We start from the raw sequence: 25,766 nt of genomic DNA, 5'->3' as shown, positions 1-25,766 counted from the left end.
AGTTCGACTCAAACTCTAAGCTCATCACTAGTAGTCACAACTTATCTGAAATATTCAGTCAAACCTCCACAGACACTACTTTAACTTTGCTCATTTATTTTAACAAGCATCTTCCCATTTCAATGCTGTAAAACACTGAAATGCACCAAAGAACTGACACAAAAATTAAAATCTTTCTAAAAAAAACAAATGTGTACTGTGGGACACTAGTGATAAAAGAATTGGCGGTGGGAAAACAGAGATGTGTGATTTTCGAAGTTCACTGCAATCATAACCTCCTGCTGCTCACCTAACTCACTTCCCCCAATATCACCGTGGCTCGCTCACCTTCTTTGAGATCACCACAGCTTGCTCACCTCGTCCAATATCACTGTAGCTTACTCAACTCTTCGAATATCACCGTGGCTTGCTCACCTCCACTGATATCATCGCAGCTTGCTCACCTCCCCCAATATCACTGAGGATTGCTCACCTGTGTGACACAAATTCGGTAAACAATCTGCAGGGTGAAGAGGGGCAGAAGTTTCATCAGTGCCTTTGTGTTCTCCACATGGTACTCGCTGTAGCGACCTCCATTATTTTCCTTAGCCCGATCCAGCCAAGAGGAAACACGGCCACCGACATGACGATAGCGCACACAGCACATTCTTACCGCGTTCAGGAAGACGCCAGCTGTGATGAGCAGAGAGCCACCTGTGAAAAACACAACATTTTATAGTCACTTTATACCAGGGTTGTCCAACCTTTTGACCTTCCTGGGCCACATTGGAAAAATAGTCTTGAGCCACACATAAACTGCACTAACATCAAGGACACTTGATGTGCAAAAAGTCAGGAAAATCCCAAGTTAATAAACACTGATATAGATAATGGGCCAAATCCTCAAAAGGGATACGCAGGCGGAACTGCTGTTCAGCCTGCGTTTCCCTGTGCCTATCTTTGGAACTGATCCTCAGAAGCAGTTTTCCAAAAATAGGCAGAAGATCCGACATCTGTAAGAGACTTACACTGTCGGATCTTAGGATGCAGTACCGCATCTGCCGCTGGGGGCATTTCGAGTCGAAATGCCGCTTTGCGTATGCAAATGAGGACTTACGGAGATCCACAAAGCTTTTCAGCTTTGTGTTTTCTGCGTAAGTTTACGTTTGCATACGTAAAATTAGTTCTGCTTTTACAAAGTGTAAACTAGTAACACCTTGTAAAAACAGATCTTTTTTTCGATCGCCGCGTTTTTTTTTTAAATTTTGAATTTTTTTTCCCGGCGCGGAACTTTTTTTTTACCCAACGCAACTTTATTGTCCCGTCGCAATCCACAAAGCCCGACGTAACGTAATTTCGCGCGCTGCCCGTCGGGAAAATGACGTCACGAACATGCGCAGTAGGGCCGGCGCGGGAGCGCGCCTTATTTAAATTGTCATCGCCCCCTGCAGAAGAGGACCGCCTTGCGCCGGAGACATTTAAGTTACACGGCCTGAAATTTCTAGGTAAGTGCTTTGTGGATCGGGCACTTAGGTAGAAATTTTAAGTCAGTGTAACTTAAATGGGAAAAGTTAAGTTAGGCAGGAATTTTGAGGATTTGGCCCCATGTACCTACTTATTTTTTTATAATATTTTTTTATTAAAAAGTAGAAGAGGACAACAAAAAACTAGTGCGATATTTTAAACTGTTTTTTGATAAACGAATACATTAATATCTGATTCGATGGATGTAGTAGCAATTCTCAATTAATTCTCAAGGTGCTCATCAGATATTTCATTCTAACGTTGCCCTTCGTGTGCTTCATTCTTGAAAATAGTTGCTCACAAATATAGGTGCTCCTGAAAGCTGATGACATAAATAAGACGTGATTTTTGAAGTGTGAAGTGTAAAGTGTGAGTGGGAGATTTTTCTTTGGAAAGATAATACTAATAAAAGTCCAGTAAAGAGACAATGTAAATTTTTTCATTAGCCGCATCCGCATGTGCCTGTTAAGTGTAAACACATTTTTACAAAAAATGTTCCACCCCCTACCTACCTCCGAGCACCATTCATTGGTTCCACTCTCTACCAACCTCTGAGCACCATTCCTAGGTTCAACTCCCTACCCACCTATGATCACCATTCCTTGGTTTCACTCCCTACCAACCTCTGAGCACCATTCCTTGGTTCCACCCCCTACCCACCTCTCAGTAATGGATTCAGAACCAAGTATCAATTTGTGGTTCTAAGTAATTTGTATATGAATGAATGACTTGCAAACTGAATCGCCTCTAGGCGCTTTTTGCAGCCAGTGTTTTCCTGGCTAGTGCGGTCACTTACCCTGTAGGTTCTTGACACGCTTGGGACACACAGTCGTACACACATATATACTGGGCCAATTTGGACAGGATCTAATTAACCTACCAGCATGTCTTTGGAGTGTAGGAAGAAACCGGAGTACCAAGAGGAAACCCACGCAGACACAGGGAGAACATGCAAACTCCAGGGAGATGGTGTCGTGGTCCGGATTCGAACCAGCGACCCTTTTGCTGCTAGGTGAAAGTGCTAACCACTACACCACTGTGCTGCCACTGTGATAGGAAGTAAAATAGATCCCCTGTAGCCAGCAACAATAGACTCTGAACAGCTAGCAACAATAGACCCCTCCCTCAACAATTGATGTCTCCCAGCAACGATTGTCTCCCAGTAGCATAAGAGCCCTCCAGCACCAATAGATCCCCTACCAGCGACAACTGACCTAACCGGCAACAATAGACCCTCCCCCTGTAAAAATAGATCCCCTCCAGCAACAATAAATCCCCCAGAAGCCAGCATTAATAGACCCTCCAGTACACCCCAGCACCCCTTGCCATTACATACATTCAGAGCTGGAGGTGCCAGAACGGCATTCCTGCTGAAAAAAAACCCTGCTTATTACTCGACTGCTAGTAACAATATTAATATCACCGACTACCACATTTACTACTACTAATAGTTACTAATAGAACTTAATATCATTTTTTTTACATTTACAAATACAAATACTCATTGATATAACTTACTTCTATTACTGTTATTAATATTTACTGCTACAACTTACTGCTAAAATTACTGATACATACCACCAGTGCCGGGACAAGGTTATCTAGAGCCCAGGGCGAACATGCCAAACCTCTACACCCCCAAGATGCATGAGCATTATGTCAGCTAAAATCCCTCCCAAAAAAGCTGAGCACTCTCCTGCAAGATTACCCCCCCCTAAGCATAAATCCATACTCCTCCCACTACAAACCAACCCCCTGATGAAATCCCCCCTCCCAGTACAAATCTTTCCCATCCTCATCCCCCAAATCCCCCCAGTTCAAATGCCCCCCCCAAAGAAAATCACCCCATCCTAACAGAAATCGTCTACCCCTAAAATTTCCTCTTCAAGTACACATCCTCTCCCCCTTTCGGCACAAATTCCCCCCCCACCCAATATCCCCTCCTAGCACAAATACCCCCAAACAAAAATCCCCTTCTAGGACAAATACCCCCCCAATTATCCCTACTTGCACAACCCCCCCCACCCCCACATATCACCTCTTCTAGCACAGACCCCTCCATTCCCCCTCCCAACACAGATGCCCCTAAATCTCCACTCCTAGCACCCCAAACCCTTCCTAAGAACACATCTTACCCCCTGCCACTCCCCAAGTACCCCCTTCCAACACCATCCCCTCCTCCCAATCTCCACACAGCACCCTTCCACCTCACATGATACCAGAGTGCCCAGGGAAACCATCTCTCCTGCCCACCCCTTGTCCCGGCCCTGCCTACCACCACTACAACTACAATTAATTCTTCTCTCTACTACAACTTGCTACCACTACTAATACTTACTGCTCCCAATACTATGACTTATGACTTTACTAGTACTTACTAGTTCTAACTACTGCTACTCCTAATTCTACTATGTGGACAGAAGAGAGAGGGGTTCCTGCAGACCTGTAAGGGTGAAGGAAGTGCCTGCTGTAACGCAGGGTTAGTGTGACATACTGGTACATTGAGCCATGCATTCTGCCCTGTCATAGACTGCTGTATTACCACAGATAATCTCACACACCTTCATGCAGATGGTGCTGTCTCTGAGGGGTGTTTGAGGAATTACTTCCCCTGTACACATATATATTGGGTTCTGTGTCCAACACATATGTATGTGATTTCTATTAAAGTCAATTCTTTCTCCGAGTCCTAAATCGTATTATGTTTTTTTGGTCTTTATTCACCTCATTTGGATATTTTATCTCCTATTAGCTGAAGCTGACAGGACGCACTCCAGCATATCTGCGACAGCAGCAAATATTCCCGAGATTTCACATCGCTCTTCATCTGTCAGATTACAGACTTTATTATTTACTACAAGCAGCAAAATGCCGCTACGAGAGCCGTTAGCCAGCAGTGTCTGGACAATCCTGTCACAAAATCATAAAACATAATCGTCATTTAGCTGTTGGTATTGTTGAAGTGTTTGGGAAATGATTCCTCTGATGGTGTGCACTGTGAAAGGAAAACAAACAACCATTTAATGTAAACTCCATCTATGAAAAAATGGAGAAAAGTCAGGCCGTCAGTCCAGAAAAGGCCACTGACAAAATCTTCCTTGTAGTAATACAGCAGAGCATTCTGAGTAACAACAGCCCAGATATCAGGAATAACTTGCCACACATTTGTGGCAATGTTGAATTGTAAGTCTGTTAACTTACTGCACATTTTCACTAGCAAGTTGTACATTTGCTGAGCACAAGCACAAGTTCTAGTTGACACTTCCAATTTGTAGCAAATTTGTGTGGCAATCTCCAGCAAGAGCTCTGCAAGTCTACAACATGAAAAATCATCCATAGTGACCCCTGTGGTGGGATGACTATTGGACAACATAACTGAACCAGAACTTGCAGCAAACTTGCAGAATATTTGCAAAGAAAGTTGATCTGGAGTGAAGCAATGCGGACTTGTTGTAATTGTGCAACAAACTTGTGAAGTCTGGCAAGTCTAGCAATAGCTTAGCAAGTCATTTTCAAATTTGCAGCACAATTCCTTACTTTTTGGGAGGGTGTACACCAGGGCTCAAGTCCTGCGGGAACGCGTGGGAACGGAGTTCCTGCACTTTTTTCACAGCAGGAACGCAGTTCCCTTTGCAGGACGAGAGCAGCTGAGCCGCCCGAGCCAATCCTTCACTAAGCGGCGATGCTCAGCTCGAGTCACTGTCAGGGGCAGGCGAACCTTAGTAATCCTTTATGTTACTGGCCGCTTCCTGTATATGGATTCATCGGGTATTCCATCACTTCCTCAATGCCGCAATGTCTCCTGGGAGCAATTTCTTTCTAAATCCCGCGATAACTCGCTGCAAACCACCGCAATGTCTCCTGGGAACAATGACAAAAGCTCCCAGAAGACATTGCGGCATTGAGGAAGTGACGGAATACCCGCACACTACCCGATGAATCCAAATAGAGGAAGCGGACAATAACATAAAGGATCACTAAGGTACAGTGGATCGAAAAACAAAAAAAACATGCGGTTTAGTAATTATGCATATGAGCGTATCATTTTTTTTTTTTTTTTGGTGGGGGAGTAAATCTTGGGTGGGAGTTCCCACACTTTTTTCCCCAGGACTTGACCCCTGGTGTACACTCTCATATAATAATACAGCGGAGCCTCACTTGAAGTAATACATTAGAGTCTAGGGTGACCAGGTGTTCCCGGTTTCTGGGGACAGTCCCTGGAATGAGGACACTGTCCCCAGCCAGCCGCCTTCCTGCCCATCTCCTTGCCTTCCCCAGTGGAGTGATCTTCCTCTGCTCAGCTCCGCTCCACACCCAGTAGTAGCCAGGACCCGGGGAGTGAGACTTAAGAGGCAGGCAGAGAGGCAGCTGAACTCAGCTGAAAGTATCCCACAGCAGGAACAGAAGGAAGTGGATCCGATCGTGGGGCTGCCAGTGCCTTCAAGGCTTCAACACAGATGTGCTTTGTGGGTGAATAGACTACATTGCACTGTGTCTGTCTTTATGGAATCATGGATGGTATCATAACACACAGGAACTCTATCATGGCTTTGGCTGGCAGTGCACTGTCACAGTGTGTCACATAACATGGCTACTGGGTGCTGACTTATTGGTCATATGTATCATCACCCAGCGGCCATGTCATATGACACACTAAGACAGAGCCAGCCAGAGCCATGATAGAGTGCCTGCTGCCTGTGAGTTATCATAATGCTGATGATCCTAACCAGTTGTCGACCACCTCATAGCAGATTTACTGCTACAGGGTGGTCGTACTGCACAGGATTATTTACATATACGGGATCTTGCATTTCTGGGTATCGGAGCTAATCAGCGGGTCAGGCGGGCTCGATGTCCACTGGTGCCCACTGATCGTTCTGTACACAGGCAGAAGGGCGGTCTGCTTATGTAAACAAGGCAGAGCCCTGTCCTGTCAGTATGGAAGACATTGATCCTGCATCCCTACAAAGCAGAGACAGGGATCTATGCCTTCCCCTAGAAAAAGCACATCCCCACAGCAAGAAAACACTTGTTAGGCACATATTTAACCCTTTGGTTGCTCTAGATGTTAACTCCTTCCCAGCCAGTGTCATTAGTACAGTGACAGTGCATATTTTTAGCACTGGTCACTGGTTCCCACAAAGTGTCAAAAGTGTCACTTGGTGTCCGGCTTGTCCTCCGCAATAGCGCAGTCCCACTATAAGTCTCTGATTGCCGCCAAAAATAAAAACAAATATGTCCCCGGAATTTATTTAAAAAATCTGGTCACCTTATATCAGAGCCATCTAATTAATATTATAGTGGATGTAATGGATGTAGAATAATGATGGATTGCAGCATCCTGTGTAATAATACAGCAAAGCCTCCCTTGTAGTAATACTGTAGAGTTTTCTGAGTAATATTGTGGACCCTTTCATATAACAACACAGCAAAGCCCCCCTTGTAGTAATACAGCAACACCTTCCAAGTAAAATTATGGTGGAGCCTCCTGTGTAATAAGACAGTGAAGCTTCCTTTAGACCCCTTTCACACAGGAGGCATTTTTCAGGCGCTTTAGCACTAAAAATAGCACCTATAAAACGCCTGAAAAAAGCATCAGCTGCAAACCCAGTGCTTTCACACTGGGGCGCTGTGCTGGCAGGGTATCAAAAAAAGTCCTGCTAGCAGATTCTTTGCAGTGCTTTAGGGGCGATGTATACACCGAAATCAATGGGCAGCGCTGCCAAACCACCGGCAAAGGGCCGATGCAGCGGCGCTTTGCAGGCGCTTTTAACCATTTTTCACCCACTAGCGGGGGTTGAAAACCCCCGCTAGTGGCCGAGAGACCCTAAACTGGAACGTTTATAGTTACAATAAAAGGTGTAAAAAATTAAATAAATAGAAAAGTCAAAAATAGTTGTCGTTTTGTTGGTCTCTCTATATTGTTTTGCTTTGTTTACTTTACTTTGTTTACTTTTCTGCTACTGTATTTTATGCTTAACTGTAATGTTTTATTGTTACTGTGTTTTATTGTGTTTGCTTTGCAGGTATGTCCTACTGTTATACTGTAATGTTACTGTGTTTTATTGTTAACCATTATGTACTTTGCAGGTACGCCATTCAGCTGCAGCATGGGTTTATTTATTTTGATAGTAACAGAGTTTGCTCTCACGATACATAAATCTGTGACTCCAGCGCTGTAGGAGGTGATTTCAACACTACAGTTAAAAAAACACGGGGGCAGGGGTGGTCATTAGTGGCAGGTTGCCGCTATGCTTCGTCATATATTTTTTTTACTCTTTTTTTGGCACAGATTGAAATAAAAAAAGTTGTTTTATTGAGTTAATGTTTTATTGATACTGTGATTTATTGTTACCGTTGTTTGCTTTGCAGGTACGCCATTCAGCTGCAGCACTGATTTATTTATTTTGACAGCAACAGGGTTTGCTCTCACGATACGTAAATCAGCGACTCCAGCGTTGTAGGTGGTGATAGAAGACTAGAATGGCTCCAATCATCTCTGTTTGGAGCCAAAGTGAGTGCAGCGCTAATCATGATAGTGAACATAATATTAAACATGAGTGAAATAAAAATACATAAAAAAAAATAAAGAATGATTACCAGAAAGCCGTGCTCACCCAGCACAGGGAAATAATGGTCTCCCCAGGACCAATGAGATATCCAGAGCAGCGGCTACTGGTCTGGTGTTGCTCAAAGATAAAAAAAGAGGGCTCTCATTGTGCAGTACATCGATTCAAGTAATTTAATAAAAGAATGGATTACACTTTCAAGAACGATGTGTATAAATCAGCAGTTGTATCATAAAAGAGCTGCGGAGTCTACATTTGCTTCTCCCTATTTCCTGAATGATTCGTCTATCCACCATCTCGGAAGGAAAGCGCAATGACGTCACCATCAGAGGCTCCACCCAAGCCCAAGCGGGGGCTCTTTCGGCAGTCACGGATGTATTTTTTTTTCAAATAATTGTTTTTTTATTTATCATATCAATTAGCAAATGAACATAGACTGAATGCAGCAGTGCACACAAATTGCTAGATCAACAATCTAGCCAGTGCTTACATTGTATTAACACACAACTCAACTGGAAATGGTAAATAATAAAAAAAAATGCACGGATGTATTTTTAATTCACTCATGTTCAATATTATGTTCACTATCATGATTAGTGCTGCACTCACTTTGTAGATTTATCTTGTTTAACCACTTACCCCCCGGACCATATTGCTGCCCAAAGACCAGAGACCTTTTTGCGATTCGGGACTGCGTTGCTTTAACAGACAATTGCGCGGTCGTGCGACGTGTTTTCCAAACAAAATTGGCGTCCTTTTTTTCCCACAAATAGAGCTTTCTTTTGGTGGTATTTGATCACCTCTGCGGTTTTTATTTTTTGCGCTATAAACAAAAATATAGCGACAATTTGGAAAAAAATGAATATTTTTTACTTTTTGCAATAATAAATATCCCCCAAAAATATATAAAAAAACATTTTTTTCCTCAGTTTAGGCCGATACGTATTCTTCTATATATTTTTCGTTAAAAAAAAACGCAATAAGCGTTAATTGATTGGTTTGCGCAAAAGTTATAGCGTTTAGAAAATAGGGGGTATTTTTATGGCATTTTTATTAATATTTTTTTTTACTAGTAATGGCGGCGATCAGCGATTTTTTTTTCCGGTACTGCGACATTATGGCGGACACTTTTGACACATTTTTGGGACCATTGGCATTTTTATAGCGATCAGTGCTATAAAAATGCATTGAATTACTATAAAAATGCCACTGGCAGTGAAGGGGTTAACACTAGGGGGTGGGGAAGGGGTTAAGTATGCCTGGGTGTGTTCTTACTGTGGGGGGGGGGTGTGGCCTCACTAGGGGAAACACTGATCCTCTGTTCATACATTGTATGAACAGAAGATCAGCATTTCCCCCGCTGACAGGACCGAGAGCTGTGTGTTTACACTCACAGCTCCCGGTCCCCGCTCTGTAACGAGCGATCGCGTGTGCCCGGCGGCGATCGCGCCCGCCGGGCACACGCACGGGAGTCGGGGGCGAGCGGGGGGCGCGCACGCGCCCCTAGTGGCGGCTCAAAGAGCCGCCGTATAGCTACGGGCTCTCGCCCAGCAGAGCCGACCTGCCGCCGTAGAATGACGGCGGCTGGTCGGCAAGCAGTTAAGTTTTTTGTACTGAACTTATAGGTGCTGGCAGCTTTATTTTGTTTCACAACATTTCACATAGTCAATATTTCTATTCACTTTTTAGCGCAGCGTTAGCTTCCTCTTTTTTTCTAAGAAACCGGAAGCTACGAGCATTTCATGACTTTGGTTTCGCCAGATATAAACAGCGCTATTGGGAAATTGGGAAAGCATCTTATCACACCTATCTTGGTGTCATCAGATGCTTTAAGGGCTGAGGAGAGATCTAGAGTCTAATATCTAAAGTGGGAACCTGTAAAGACTTTTGAAAGGCTTTCTAAGGGCGTAAAATTTAGATTTCACTTCCTCACTACCTATCACAGTTTCGGAAATGTCAAGATAGCACAACCCCCCCCAAAATGACCCCATTTTGAAAAGTAGACACCCCAAGCTATTTTTTAAGAGGCATGTTGAATCCATGAAATATTTTATATTTTGCCACAAGTTTCGGGAAAATTACCAAAGATTTTTTTACACAAAATTGTAACTAAATTATATATTGCATACACATGCCATTGGTATATGTGGAATTACACCCCAAAATACAATCTGCTGCTTTTTGTAATTTTACCAAAACTTGTTGCAAAATATAAAATATTTCATGTACTCAACATGCCTCTCAGTAAATAGCTTGGGTGTCTACTTTCTAAAATGGGGTCATTTGGGGGGGGGGGGGGGGGGGGTTGTGCTATCTTGGAATTTCATGGCCTCTGAACCTGTGATAGATAATGAGGAGTGAAATAAAAAATGTACACCCTTAGAAATCCTGAAGGCAGTGATTGGTTATTGGAGTTCCCAAAAAGTCTCACGCAGCATAATACATTTTGGGGTGAAATTCAACATATACCCTTGGCATGTGTGAGCAATATTTCATTTTTTTTTTCATTATTTAATCACAAAAATATTAAATATTCAATGGGCTCAACATGCCTCTCGGCAAATTCCTACTTTCCAAAATGGGGTCATTTGGAGGGGTTTTGTACTGATCTGCCATTTTAGCACCTCAAGAAATGAGATAGGCAGTCATAAACTAAAAGCTGCGTAAATTCCAGTAGTAGTTTGTAGGCACTATAACTTTTGCGCAAACCAATAAATATACGCTTATTGAATTTTTTGTTTTACCCAAGACATGTGGCTGAATACATTTTGGCCTAAAATTGAGTTTATTGGATTTTTTTGTATACCAAAAAGTAGAAAGTATAATTTTTTCATTTATATCACATAAAAAAATCCCAGTGGTGATCAAATAGAGCTTCTGGTACCACCTGAGAAAATCTTGTCTGCTTGGCCACAGCGATTTACATAACAAAGACATGTTCTTCAGCAATGTGCCAGTTTTCCCTCATGTGTTGACATTCTGTCTATCACTGGGTCAGGTGGGCCAATATTAACAATACTACAAGCATACCCCACTTTTAAGCACACAGGGTTTATTTACTATCGCTGGAGAGTTCAAAATCAGGCTCACTTCTGCCTTGAAACCAATGAGCTTCCAGGTTTTATTACCAGGCTTTATTGAACAAGCTGGGGTTAGAAGCTCATTGGTTTATATGCAGAAGTAAGCCTGATTTTGCGCTTTCCAGTGATAGTAAATAAATCCCATTGTGTACTTAAAAGTGGGGTATGCCTGTACTAATATTAACAGTACCACCTACTGACAATTCTACCAATACTACTAATGCTAACAATACCACCTATAATACTAATACTACCAATCCAACCAATACTACCAAAACTGGCAACACGACCAGTACTACTAATGTTACCAATTCTACTAATACTATCAATACTAATAATACCACCAATATGGCTAGTTTTACTAATACTGCCAAATACTAATAATTATACTAATACTATCAATGCTACTAATAATATGCTAATCATACATTATGGTGCTTCTGTGTGCAAACTGGAATCACATAGGGTGGTGTAAATGACCTATAACTATAAGTGAGGTACTGAGGGTTGATGGAAGATGGACTGACCTTTCACCGGCTGGTAGATGAGCTCATTACGCGCCATGTGGATGGTGATTAGCGCCAAAACTACTGACACGAAGGGAATGAGGAATCCAAGATTCTTCGCCACCGACTGCTGGATATAAGATATCCCCAGAAACACGACCAGGCAGTTCACATTCACCAACCAGTAAAACCTGCCAGAAACAAGTGTATATTTATTAATATTATATCTACTGTCACCATGAATATGATTGTCAAAATGATTTTTACAACTATAGCTGATCTTAGCAGTCATTTCCATACTGAAACAAACATTTTCGAACAAACTTTTTCCAGTGTATGGCCAGCTTAAAGTGGTTGTAAACCTCAGACATGGAAAAATGAACGACGCACACCCCTCTATAGTGTATACTAGTCTGAATACAAAGGACCAAGGGTGGCACCTCTCTGATCTTGCCTCTCTCGTCTGCTATCTGCATGAGTCACTTCAGACTGTTTTTCCTGAAACAAAAGCCTAGAAGGCTATGGCCAGCCCCACTACAGCGCACAAGCAGGTGATTTATAGCCTTAGCTCTATGTATTTTAATATGAGCCTGTAGGACTATGTAGAGGGGGGTGTTTCCCTTCCCTTTAATTTAGATGTCAGGGAACTCTAGCTCTGAGTCTGTGACATCAGATCCCCACCCCCTGCTGCCAGAGCTGAGAAAAATGTTTTGATCTGTATGGTTTGGGAGTGATCTACAGATTGAATGGCTGCAGATAAACAGGTACAACTTATGTAGGGGGATTTGTTTCCATTTCTGTGTATCATTTGAGGTTAGTCACTTCGCTGAGCATTAGTTAAGGTTTTTAACCACTTTAGCTCTGATGCCTGTTAGATGGTTCAATCATATGCGTACACGCAGCACACCAATTGTAACAAGAAAGTGGACGTGAAACTATGAAATGTCTGTCTGACTGTGAATCTGAGATTTCAGTTAGGATTTAAATGTTACCATACAGAGAAGGCTCAGTTCTCAAAACTTTAATACAAGCATTAGGGCTCTTTCACACGGAGCGGACCGTTTCTGGGTCCGCTCCGTGTGTCTCCGTCGGCTCAGCGGGGATCCCCGCTGAGCTGTCGGCGAATAGGGCGGTCCCCGCACACAGTGCAGAGACCGCCCTGTCTCAGCTCCGCTCTGCCCTATGGGGAACCGGATGCAGACGGACCGTCTGTCCGTCTGCATCAGTTCTGTTCTGCTGGACGGAAGAAAAATAGGGTTTTCTTCCGTTCGAAAACCGGATCCCGACAGACGCGGACGTTAGCGGATGCTCCATCCGCTAACGGACGCGATCCCATAGGGATGTATTACAAGTCCGTTAACGGACTTGTAATAACGGACAGGCGGAGCGGACGTCTGAAAGGGGCCTTAGGCTCTCTAACTTAGTCATGTCAGTTAAAGCGACGCAGTGCCGAATCTGGCTAAATTTAGTGTATAGCTTTGTTGTAGCCAGCTGAGCTGCAATTTAACCTGATCAGGTTTATCCCTAAGGCTTCATTTCCACTGGCGTTTTTACAGCCACTTTCTTTAGCCTTTTTTACAGCTTAAAAACGCCTGTCCATGTTTATGTTGTAAAAAAAAAAATATTTTTTTTTTTTTTTTGTGAGCTGGAGCTCAAAAACGCAGCGGTAGCGTTTTTGAGCGTTTTTTTAATGTCTGGCATTTTTACAGCTCTATTGCTGGAGCCACAGAATGCCCTGGTCCCGCGTTTTTTTTACAGCTCAAAAACGCCTATGCCATTTGCAGCTCAAAAACGCCTATGTGGGCATGATGCCATAGAATAACATGGACAGGCGTTTTTAAGCTGTAAAAAACGCTCAGAAAAGTGGCTGTAAAAACACCAGTGGAAATGAAGCCTAAATCTTGTGGCTGATTGATTCTGCCATTCACTGGAATATGAATAGTTAACTGACCTTAGACAATCCCTGAGAGGCTGATCAAGAATGTGTAACTAGGGAGAAGATTAATATTTGGGAGAATCTCTCTTCACCTGGGGTTTTCTCCTGGGAGGGGAAGCGTATGTTCTGTGTTGCAGAGAATGTAAAAGGAGGGATCAAGCATTTGGGCCCGCCTTCATGGGCTTGCTGCAGCCCCGCCCCCATTTTCCGCTGAGAAATTTTTGTCAGTATTTGAGGTAATTGAATTGGCCAGATTCAGGTAGGGCAGCGTAACTTTGTGCGGGCGTGGCGTATGGTATTTACGCTACGCCGCCGCAAGTTAGAGAGGTAAGTGCTGTATTCACAAAGCACTTGCCTCCTAAGTTACGGCAGCGTAAATGTGCCGGCGTAAGCGCGCCTAATTCAAATGAGGAAGAGGTGGGCGTGTTTTAGGGAAATTAAGCATGACCCCACGTAAATGACGTTTTATACCAGTGCGCAAGAGTCGGATAGAATGCCTAAGATACGTCAAACACTGCCTACGACGTGAACGTAACTTACGCACAGCCCTATTCGCGTACGACTTACGCAAATAACGTAAAAAGATACGCTTGTTCCGACGTCCATACCGTGCATGGGCTGCGCTACCTAGGGAGCAGCTTTATCTTTACGCCGGCTTATGTCTTATGTAAACGGCGCAACTAATTGCGACGGGCGCACATACGTTCGTGAATCGGCGTATCTTGCTCATTTGCATATTCGACGCGGAAAACAACGGAAGTGCCACCTAGCGGCCAGCGTAAATATGCACCCTAAGATACGACGGCGTAGGAGACTTACGCCGCTCGTATCTTAGCCTAATTTAAGCGTATGTGGTTTCCAGAATACCCCTAAATTTACAACGGCGTAGATTCAGAGTTACGACGGCGTATCTACTGATACGCCGGCGTAACTCTCTCTGAATTTAGCGAATTGTTTGGTATTTTGGTTACCTTTTACTTTAAGGATTGGAGATGGGTGGTTAATTAACCAATTAGAAGTTGTGGAAGCTTCTAGAAGGTATTGGTACCCCTATATAAAGGGGTCCTCTGTGGAATTCCTATCACAGTTGGTCAAGCCTTTGGTAAAAGATGTGGTTTAAGTCACCCTGGATTTCTGGGGGGGATGTTTAAAGTTTAAAATTAATTCATTTTGGCTCGAGTTCCAATAACTGAGCTTACAAATATATATTTATTGGATTTATGATTTATTGAATTTTGGTTTAATAAAGATTTTTATAATATTTAATTTATACCAATAAAGTGCCACGGCCATTAATTTATGCCAATATAATTTTTGTGTGAATTTATTTCTTTATTAGACAGTAAGTTTTAATAAAATGTATTTATTTTAAGTTTTATAAGGGGCTGTGGGCTGCGTGCAATCCCATTACCATTACTAGGCCTCAGAAGCTGCCCTGTGCTGGGGGCCCAAAAGTTGCTACCTGTAAAAGCAGAGTTGCAAAAGGGAAACTTTAATTGATGAGTGTTGCAGGGGAGCTGGTTGGGAACTGCCACCTGGACATTGTAAATAGGACCCTTTTCCAATAGCTCCAGGCACAGAAATGCTAACTGAGGAAGAGACACCATAAGTTGCTGCTAAGGACTGTGACTGCTCCCTTGGGGTTTTAGATTTGCTGGCTGCCCCCTCTTTCTTCAGCATTCATTTTGAAGCTGCTACTGAAGGGCCAAATACAGTTTGAACAATGTTTTTTCTGGGTTTTTACTCTTAAGTCTGTACACACGTCTGACCTTTGTCCGACCAAAATCACATCGGAATTCCAGCGGAATTCCATCGGAGTAAAAGAGAACATGTTCTCTATCTATGATTAAGTGACATCAATCTGTCACGCAACGCGTCAGGAGGAGGAGGAGTGACGTCGGTGACGTCATCTCCGCTCGCGGCGGAGAAACTGCTGCTGCTTTTTTTCTCTGTCATCAATTGCATGCTGATCACAGCGAATTTTAAATGTGAGTTATTACTATTTTTATTAAACATAATCTTGCCTACTACACTATGGGAATCCCTTTTGTGCTTCTGTTGAGTGCCAGTCTGTGAGCGTTCTGGGAGATCCGTGGTTGGATGACTGGAGTGAGCTGGCCTGGAGTTAGACATCCACAGCTGAACCTGCTGGGCCATACTGACATCAATATAGGCTTAATCTAGCCTGTCCTAAGGTGAGAGGCTAAAATTTCCTTTATTAAGATCTGCACAACTACACTGAATGATCGTGCGGTGATTGCAGTATCATCTTTGTACAAGCACTATTGCACTTTTGGGGAAATATTCAATCAAGCACTTTGAAATTTTGGACTTTTATGGAGCACCGTGCACTTTGGAGATTTATTGAAGCACATATACTGTATTTTTGTGAACACTAATTGTCTGAACACTATTCTCTCTTTTTTTTAACACACTTTAGTGCACTTATTGACAATTTTTCTATTATTAATATTTTTTAAGGTGTATTTTTATTCATCCTATTGATGGTATTTTCACTTATTTATTAATTATTTATCGTTTGCACTGGATTTTACCACGTCATTTATTGCAAATACTTTTTTTCACATTTAATATTTTGTCATTGACTGGAAAATCTTTTTTAGTCATTTTATATATTTTTTGGATTTCATTATATTCACAATCTCCATCCCGCACATTATAGTTGTTGATGTATGGTGGGATATAAGGAAATAGGAGTGGAACACGTTTAATTGGATACATTGGTCATACTTCACACATTGCTGTGCGTTTATGTGGAATATATTTTATCGTTTAATTTATTGGTAAGCGCCATTACACCCCCCATTTTACAATTGATCTTCGGTGTGTGAGCACCTTTTGGTAGTGGCTGCTGCTTTTTACAGTATTTTAATAGTATATTACTTAGTATAGAGTTTTAGTGCCTTTGGTTAGTTTTGGTTTTGCGCATTAGTTCCCCCCTTTTACATGTTCTCTATCTAAACTCCGACGAAATTCATCAGAATGTCCGATGGAAATAATCCGATGGGGCATACACACGGTCGGAAAGTCCGTCTGACTTTTTCCATCGGAAATTCCGATCGTGGCATAAGATTTTGTGCCTTGAGTATTCTGCACTCTCAATCCCTGCATTTTTTCAAGATCTGCAATAAATCTTCAAAAGACACCCCTAGACTGAGCGCAAATTTGTCAGTGTGTTTCCGGGACTGAACCCAAGGCCGATAACATCTCTGAACAGGTAAAGGAGACCCAGTTATTTCCAGCAGCCCCTGCAGGGGTTAGAGCTACACATATGCCTGTAATTTTTAAGTCTAAAAATGTAGCACCCCCGTGACACCCCAAAGGCATTATAGCACCTCCAGCGGCAGGGAAGAGCTAGCATTTTACCCCAGGTTGACATTTATACAGTGATCAGAGCAAAAAATAGCCACTGATAACTGTATAAATGTCACTGGCAGGGAATGGGTTAAACACTAGGGGGCGATCAAGGGGTTAAATGTGTTCCCTCAGCGTGTTCTAACTGTAGGGGGGGGGCTACCTAGGAAATGACAGAGATCACTGTTCCCGATGACAGGAAGCAGTAGATCCCTGCCATGTTACTAGGCAGAACAGGGAAATGCCTTGTTTGCCTCGAATTATCGCGATTGCAGGCCACCGGTGGATATCGAGCCCGTGGGATCTGCGGGCACACTCCCACGACGCGTGTGCACCCGCTAGCCCAGGATTACGAAGGGACGTATGGGTACACCCTTTTGCGCACCCATGCGGTCAGGAAGTGGTTAAAGTGTTACTAAACCCACAACAGTAAAATCGGTCTGCATATGCAGAATAGCATGCTTGTTATACTCACTGTGGAACTTAAGGTGTTAATTTTCTGTATTGTGTAAAAGGGCTCTTTGATCCTGTAAGGACAGATCCTCCCCCCTCCTGCAGGGTCACTCTTGGCAAGGCCAGATACGACACAGTGAGGGTAGTACTGCTGCCCATGCTCAGTTTGGTCTCTATTGCTGAAGAGAACATTTCCTTGTTTAAGCTGACCTTTTCAGGTCACATTGTATGACATCACACATAGGACATCACACTTAAGCCCTGTACACACGATCGGTCCATCCGATGAGAACGGTCTGATGGACCGTTTTCATCGGTTAACCGATGAAGCTGACTGATGGTCAGTCGTGCCTACACACTATTGGTTAAAAAAAACGATCGTGTCAGAACGCGTGACGTAAAACACAACGACATGCGGAAAAAAACTAAGTTCAATGCTTCCAAGCATGCGTCGACTTGATTCTGAGCATGCGTGGATTTTTAACCGATTAAATTTAAAACAAGATTGCTTTTTTTTAACCTATGGATAACTTACCGATGGGGCCCACACACGATCTGTTTAGTCCGATGAAAACGGTCCATCAGACCGTTCTCATCGGTTTGACCGATCGTATGTACGCGGCATAAGGAGTGTATACAGATCCTAAATGACAACGTAGTCCCTCCCTCCACCTCTGAGCCCAGTAACTAAAAAAGAACACAGTGGGTGGGATGTCACATCTTGATTCATAGATGATCTGCCTCCCATAACAGCATGAGGATACAGGCTGTAGTGGAAATATCCTCCTACCTTAACACTCAGCATTTAGGCAGACCCTGCAGTTTACCATGTGACCGTGGTATACAAATCAGTTAAAAAGGTATATAGTGGCAGTATTTGAATGTAAAAAGAAGATTTATAAGCTGTGGGGACTGTGTGGGGGAGCATTTTTCATATTACTGGGTTTAGTAACACTTTAAGGTTAGGGTAAAACTGGTTGAAAAACTATACAATGAGTTTAAGCTAACTACAGCCCAGCCAAAAAACTAAATTGACATAGTAGCCCCTGTTTAGGACAAGGGGCTACATAAGTGTCATCCTTATTTGTTAGCTTTGTGAATTGAGCCCAATGTATGGCATAGTATACACTATACAGAGGAGAGACCAGAACATTGTGTATCACACCATAAAGAGGAGAGACTGGCATGTTGTATATCACACCATACAGAGGTATATTATATATGTACCAAGCATTTTTTAACAAGCATTTTTGTCATGAAGCAATGAAAGACTTTTGGTCATGCAATTTCTCCTTTTGACCACAAGATAGATATAGGGAGATGTTGACTTGTTCTTCCAGAAAACTGAGAGACAGAGAGGACACTGGGGAAAAAAGGGGGAGTTTCAGGAAGGTCTGAGGAGGCAGAGGTAATTTCACAGAGAGAAAGTCTAGGAGCCCAGAAAATAAAAAAAGGGCTCTGACAAGACAGGACAGTGCAAAGACAGAGTGAGGTGAGAACAACTGTGCCCAAGATTGTCAGTCAGAGAAAGAGAGCTGGCAGAAACCTCCAGTTATTTGGGGGTAGGGTGACCACATTTCCAAACTACCATTCAGGGATACCCTCCCTTCCCAAAAATCAGCTTGTGCTGTAACAAATTACAGCAAAGTGATTGGACACAAGAGGCGGGATTTATGATTTCTCCAATCACAAGCAGGGGGTGGGATTGTGCTCCTCCAGGCATTCCCGGCCAGGATAAGTACTGTCAGTGAGTAAAGAGGTGATATGGCTGCCTTTTTTGGGGGCATCAGATTTGCCCGGTGGGGTGGCTGTGTCAGTTTCATTCCGGTACACTGTATTGTCCTGGAATGAATGTGCTAGGGACAGACCTGCAAAATGCGGGACTGTCCCGGTCAATCCAGGACACGTGGTCACCCAATTTGGGGGATCTCCTGAGTCTGCAGCGAGTTATCGGAGCCATTGTGGTGAGAGGACGAGGTGTGGGGTGTCATCTACAGATTCCAGAGACTGAGGGATGCCATGCCATTGGAAGCTACTACAGTGTGGGAAAGCAGTTCTGGGACCGGAAAATCTGATGCCTGCCAGAGCCACCCTAAGCAACGTTAGTGGGTGGACGCCTGATTTGAGGGGCAACTAACATTGTTACCGAGAATGGTGAACGGGTTTTGCAGCCACTACTTGCTATCACTGCTAGGGAAAAAAGCCACTTGGAGCTACTTAACAGTGACCCCATAGTTCTAATACTGCCAGCAGGCCTTACTGGTGGCCACAACGTGTGCCAACGAGCTCCAACGCAACGTAGGACTAAGGACTACCCCTAGTTATAATTACCTTAAAGTTCTATCTGCTGACCAGTTAAGGCAGTGTCCTGCCCCTGTCTATTCATAAGAGTGCACTCAGAACTAATATAGAACTGCTATCATTCTGAATGCATTTATTATTATACACGGCTCAAAAAAATTAAAGGAACACTTTAAAAACATATCAGATCTCAACAGGCAAAAATCTCATGCTGGATATCTATACTGATATGGACTGGGTAATGTGTTAGGAATGAAAGGATGGCACATCATTTGATGGAAATAAAAATTATCCACCTACAGAGGGCTGAATTCAAAGATACCCTGAAAATCAAAGTGAAAAAATTATGTAGCAAGCTAGTCCTGCTGATGGGTTAAGGACCTTCTATGGCTCTGTCCAGCTCTCCTAGAGTAACTGTCTCTCTCCTGGAATCTCCTCCATGCTCTTGAGACTGTGCTGGGAGATACGACAAACCTTCTGGCAATGACACGTATTGATGTGCCATCCTGGAGGAGTTGGACTGCCTGTGCAACCTTTATAGGGTCCAAGTATCGCCTTGTGCTACCAGTAGTGACACTGACCCTAGCCAAATGCAAAACTAGTGAAAAGCAGTCAGAAAAGATGAGTAGGGGAAAAAAAATGTCAGACACCTCCACTTGAAAAAACATTCCTGTTTTGGAGGTTGTCTCATTGTTGCCCATCTAGTGCACCTGTTGTTAATTTCAATTAACAGCAAAGCAGCTGAAACTGATTAACAACCCCCTCTGTATACACCCCTCCCCCTCTGCTACGTAACTGACCAGATCAATATCCCAGGAGTTCTGATTCAAAAGTGTTCCTTTAATTTTTTTAAGCAGTGTATATTGCTTTTAGCTAATAATATAGAAGTGTACTGTTGTTTTTTTTATTCAATTTTCTACCTGGGTATAGTTCTTTTACCCTGTTTAGCAGCCTGCGTTTGAATTAGCCTGATCTGTTTGATTCTGTTGAAAGTGCCATTTATGTTAATCTGCATTAATAGATTAGGCAATGTATCCCTAACCTGGTATTTGTGTTTTTTTTCTAGAGGCAATACCCCACAGATAAGTGAAGGGTATTTTAAAAATTTTAGTGTTACTTGTGCTTGCAGAACGTGTGTCAGAGGAGCTGACAGCTGAGATTGTTTATGGAATCGAGACGTGGAATAAAAACCCAAAATTACTAAGAGGCTCTTTCGGAGGTAGCGCTACATATATTACACCATATATAGGAGAGATGGTCACACTTTATATCACAGATAGACGGTTGTATATCACACCATACAGAAGAAAGACCAGCTCATTGTATAGACAGTAGAGAGACCAGCAGGGCCGCTGTTAGGAATCATGGGGCCCCGTAAAGCCTACCTGACTGGCCCCCCCCCCACACACACACACACCTTACGGTATTCTATACAATATATTTTCACAAAAAAATACTTGAAAATAATTTCAAATTATTAATGGACACAAATGCCACCCCGATTCCTCCTCCTAGTACAAATCTCCCCTGCCTGCACAATTCCCCCAATCCCTCCTATTAGCCCCGAATTCCCTCATCGGCTCCTGGTACACAATCAGCGGCATCTCCCCTCCCAGCACAAATCTTCTTTCTTCAATCCCTCTCCTAGCACAACCCCCTCTCAGGGCAAGGGATGGAGCTCAGCGGCGGCTGGCCAGGTTCATTATCCCTCCATGTCCATGTCTCTCACCCAGCAGCTAAAAGCTGGAGGGAGAGGGGGAGAAACCTGGGTGAGAGACACGGAGAGCATTGTTCTCCACCAACCCTCCTGCTGTCTGGGCCCCTCTGAGTGAGTGGTGGTTCCCCCCTATCAGCGGCCCTGGAGACCAGCACATAGTATAAAACACCAGGCAGAGGAGAGACTACTGTATATACTGCAGAGGAGAGTTTATTGGTTGTTACTGACCAGTTAAAGAATGACATTATTTCCTTCTGTCTGTAGCCTTGCAGGCCGTAGGCGCTGATCGGGCAGACAATGGAGCGAATTCCCCCAGCTCCAATTGTTGCCATTATTAATCCGGCATAGAATAGCAGTGTTTGGTGTTTCTTGGCCAGGGTGTGGGCAATATGATGTTTGTCTATGTAAAAATCTTCAAAAGGAAATGCAACTACAGGCAGCATGACGTTTCCTGTGGAGAGAAAACATGGCTGTGCAAATAAGAAAGGCCACACTAAAAAGGAAAAAGTTTTTAGGTTAATTCAAACCAAAATAATTTAATATTCTACAGTTTTTGACAATTGGAACTGACTTCTAGTATCTCTTAAGACCTTTTGTGGATCTCACCACACTCCACACTGGAATTTTCAGCTCCGTCCAACTGTAATTCTACGTTTTTTATTTTTTGCACTATAAACAAAAATAGAGTGACAATTTTGAAAAAAAATGCAATATTTTTTACTTTTTGCTATAATAAATATCCCCCAAAAAAGATATAAAAAAACTTTTTTTCCTCAGTTTAGGCCGATACTTATTCTTTGACCTATTTTTGGTAAAAAAATCGCAATAAGCGTTTATCGATTGGTTTGCGCAAAATTTATAGCGTTTACAAAATAGGAGATAATTTTATTGCATTTTTATTAATTATTTAATTTTTTAGTACTAATGGCAGCGATCAGCGATTTTTTTTCGTGACTGCGACATTATGGCGGACACATCGGACAATTTTGACACATTTTTGGGACCATAGTCATTTTCAGAGCAAAAAATTCTATAAAAATGCATTGTTTACTGTGAAAACTACAGTGCAGTTTAGGAGTTAACCACTAGGGGGCGCTGTAGGGGTTTTGTGTGACCTCATATGTTTTTCTAACTGTAGGGGGGCGGGGCTGGACGTGTGACGTCATTGATCGTGTTTCCCTATATCAGGGAACACACGATCAATGAAGATGCCACTGTGAAGAACGGGGAAGCTGTGTTTACACACAGCTCTCCCCGTTCTTCAGCTCCGGGGACCGATCGCGGGACTCCAGCGGCGATAGGGTCCTGCGGTCACGGAGCTTAGGACCAGGTCCGCGACCCACGGCTGGGCACTTAAAGAGGATGTACAGGTACGTGCTTGTGCCCAGCCGTGCCATTCTGCCGACATATATATCTGCAGGAGGCGGTCCTTAAGTGGTTAAAGTGGTTGTTTATATAATCATCTGTGTCTTGTAATGCCAGCTTCTCCTGTCTCTGTGTTTTATATAAAAAAAATGCTGTTTATACCTGTTTTCAAATCGCAGATCGGTGCTCACATGACCCGCCGCCTCTCTGCTCTCCCTGTCTGACAGCTGCAGTGTGCGGGACCGAGATTCCCCCACTGATGTCAGTCGGGACAAGAAGAGGAGGAGAGAGCCGGCTGGTCACATGAGCTCTGATAAAAGGTATAAAATGTTTTTTCTTTATAAATCGCAGAGACAGGAGCAAGCACCTAGCATAACGAGACACAGAGGATTAAATACGATTTTCAAAGTTATTCCAGCAGTAGGAGGGGAACTGTCACTAGCTGACAGGCAGGGAGGGAAGGAGGGAGAGAGGACAGAGGATAAACAGGAGCGCTACGGATAATGGAGGCACGTAAACTGACCACAGAGTCAGGGCTCAGCTGCCATGATAAACCATGGTCAGTTTACAGGGGGGGAGGGCATAGCCAAAGGGATCAGCCAGGTATCATAGGTGATACAGGTGGCCAAATTACACAGCACAAGCACTGTGCTGTATAACATGCTTTAAAGGAACAGGACCTTTTTTTTGGGGGGGGGGGGGGGTAACAAATGCTTTAAGTCAACAGATTTATCACCAGGAAGCAACAGGTATTCTGCTAGACATAAGGAAGAGGATATTATAGTATTCACTGAGGGACAAAAGGTTATATCACCCAAGTGGAGACACATTTTCTCTGGACAGGGAGAGAATATTTATTGACTATATTTTAAATCCTCCAACATGACCCATTTTTAGGAGACCTGATCTTACAAAGTAAAGTAAAAATATACAGTAAAAATATACATTTTGGGGTAGATCCACATACATTTAGATCCGCGCAGCGTATCAGAGATACGCTACGCCGCTGTACCTTACCTGGCGTTCTTTCGAATCCTCAAAGATTTTGCGCCGTAAGTTACGGCAGCGTAGTGTATTTCTGGTGGCGGATTTCAAATTGGGCGGGTAGGGGGCGTGTTTCATTTAAATTAAACGCGTCCCCGCGCCGAATGAACTGCGCATGCGTCGTCCCGAAATTTCCCGCCGTGCATTGCGCTAAATGACATCGCTAGGACATTAACTTAGACGTGAGTTACGTCCATCCCGATTCACGGACGACTTACGCAAAAAATAAAAAAAAAATCAAATTTCGACATGGGAACGACGGCCATACTTAACATGGCAAGTCTAACTATGTGTCGCAAAATACCAGCTTTAACTATACGCCAAAAAAAGCCGACTAGAGACGACGTAAGAGAATGCGATGGCCGCGCGTACGTTCGTGGATCGACGGAAAAAGCTAATTTGCATACCTGACGCGGAAAACGACCAGAACTCCACCCAGCGGACGCCGAAGTATTGCATCTATGATCCGAAGGCGTACAAAGCCGTACGCCTGTCGGATCGAACCCAGATGCTGTCGTATCTTGGTTTGAGGATTCAAACTAAAGATACAACGCGGGAAATTTAAAATTACGACGGCGTATCAGTAGATACGCCGGCGTAATCCTTTTGTGGATCTACCCCTTAGCTGTGAACAAGATGATATTTTGCACCAGGATACACATATTTCATACCAAGTGCTATAGCTAGTCCATATTACATTTCCAATAGTCACTTTGCAAGAGCATATAGAAATTGCCCAGTCATTTACACAGTATTTAGAAAAATTCAGGGTCACCTACCTGCAAAGTGTAGTAATGTGCAGATGTAGATTATTTTTGTTCTTGCATTAATTAGCTCTGCAGCCCAGCCAACAAGGACAGGCATTAGCATGGACGCACCAACAAAGCAAAGGTTGGCAATGGCTGCCTGGTGGTGCTGGTACCCAAGCTTCAGCGTACAGAACAGGATCATGTTGCACACGGTGGCAAAAAAGGTGAATCTCTCACACAGTTCCACCAACAACATACAAATAATTGGCTGCAGGCTCTTCCTGGCCAGAGATCTTGATGACTCCAAATTGGCATCACTCTGAGAAAATCTGGTACTGTCTCTGTGAAAAGACCGACTCCGCCGGAAATAGGAAAAATCTGTGAGTGGCATTTTGTTACAACTGGATCATGAATAAGAAAGCTGAAATTGAGGATCCATTTCATTCCACACAAAAAAAGTGTCCTATCTGATCTGTAGGGTAGTGTCACCAGTATTTTATTTATATTGATACTACAGTATGATGGTGACCAAGTCCATACCAAATATTACTCAGTTATGTAAGAGGGATTGTATACCCCCTAGTCTCATACAATCATAATTCTGTATGGGGATGCTTTATTCTTCCTGGTCTTGTATGGTGATACCTGTAGGAGATGTTTTATTCCTTATGGTCCAATATTGTAATCCTAAAAATCCCTAGAAGATGTTTTATTCCTTCTGGTCTAGTATGGTGATAATCTGACCTGTAGGACATGTTTTATTCCTCCTGGCCCCATATAGTGATGCTCTAACCTGTAGATGATGTATTCCTCCTGGCCCCATTTGGTGCTCTAATCCGTAGGAGATGATTTATTCCTTCTGGTCCAGTATGGTGACACTCTGGCTTATAGGAGATGTTTTATTCCACCTAGTCTGGTCTGGTGATTCTCTGATCTGTAGGAGATGTTTTATTCTTCCGGGTCCGGTATGGTGATACTCTATTTTGTAGGAAATATTTCAATGCCGTCCTTTCAGCGGTGCCCTTTCTAAGTATTGTGTGCTCTTCCTTAGTGCTCTGAAATGTTTCTGGCTCTGGAATTCCACACATTGATAAAAATATTTCCCCCATATGTCACACGTTGATGTTAGATTTTTGCATTGCCCAATCTATTGACCATTGTAAACAAG

At 43.2% G+C, this 25,766-nt stretch overlaps 1 protein-coding gene across 2 annotated transcripts in view; it reads right to left on the bottom strand.

Annotated features, from left to right (window-relative positions):
* SLC15A5 (solute carrier family 15 member 5) overlaps positions 1–25,233 on the bottom strand; it is a 39,008-nt gene extending 13,775 nt beyond the window's left edge. For both annotated transcript variants that reach the window (XM_040345501.1, XM_040345500.1), the window contains exons 1-4: positions 24,629–25,233; positions 21,669–21,891; positions 11,680–11,849; positions 473–693 (exon numbers count right to left, since the gene is read on the bottom strand). In XM_040345501.1, the coding sequence (XP_040201435.1) occupies positions 473–693; positions 11,680–11,849; positions 21,669–21,891; positions 24,629–24,989 (975 nt within the window). In that variant the 5' untranslated portion in view covers positions 24,990–25,233. The remainder of the gene's footprint in view (positions 1–472; positions 694–11,679; positions 11,850–21,668; positions 21,892–24,628) is intronic.
* Between the last annotated feature and the right edge of the window lie 533 nt (positions 25,234–25,766).

Source organism: Rana temporaria, chromosome 3 (assembly GCF_905171775.1).
Source record: "Rana temporaria chromosome 3, aRanTem1.1, whole genome shotgun sequence".
Classification (NCBI taxonomy): domain Eukaryota; kingdom Metazoa; phylum Chordata; class Amphibia; order Anura; family Ranidae; genus Rana; species Rana temporaria.
Note: the sequence above shows the minus strand (reverse complement) of the source record. Positions and strands in the feature narration are given on the sequence as shown.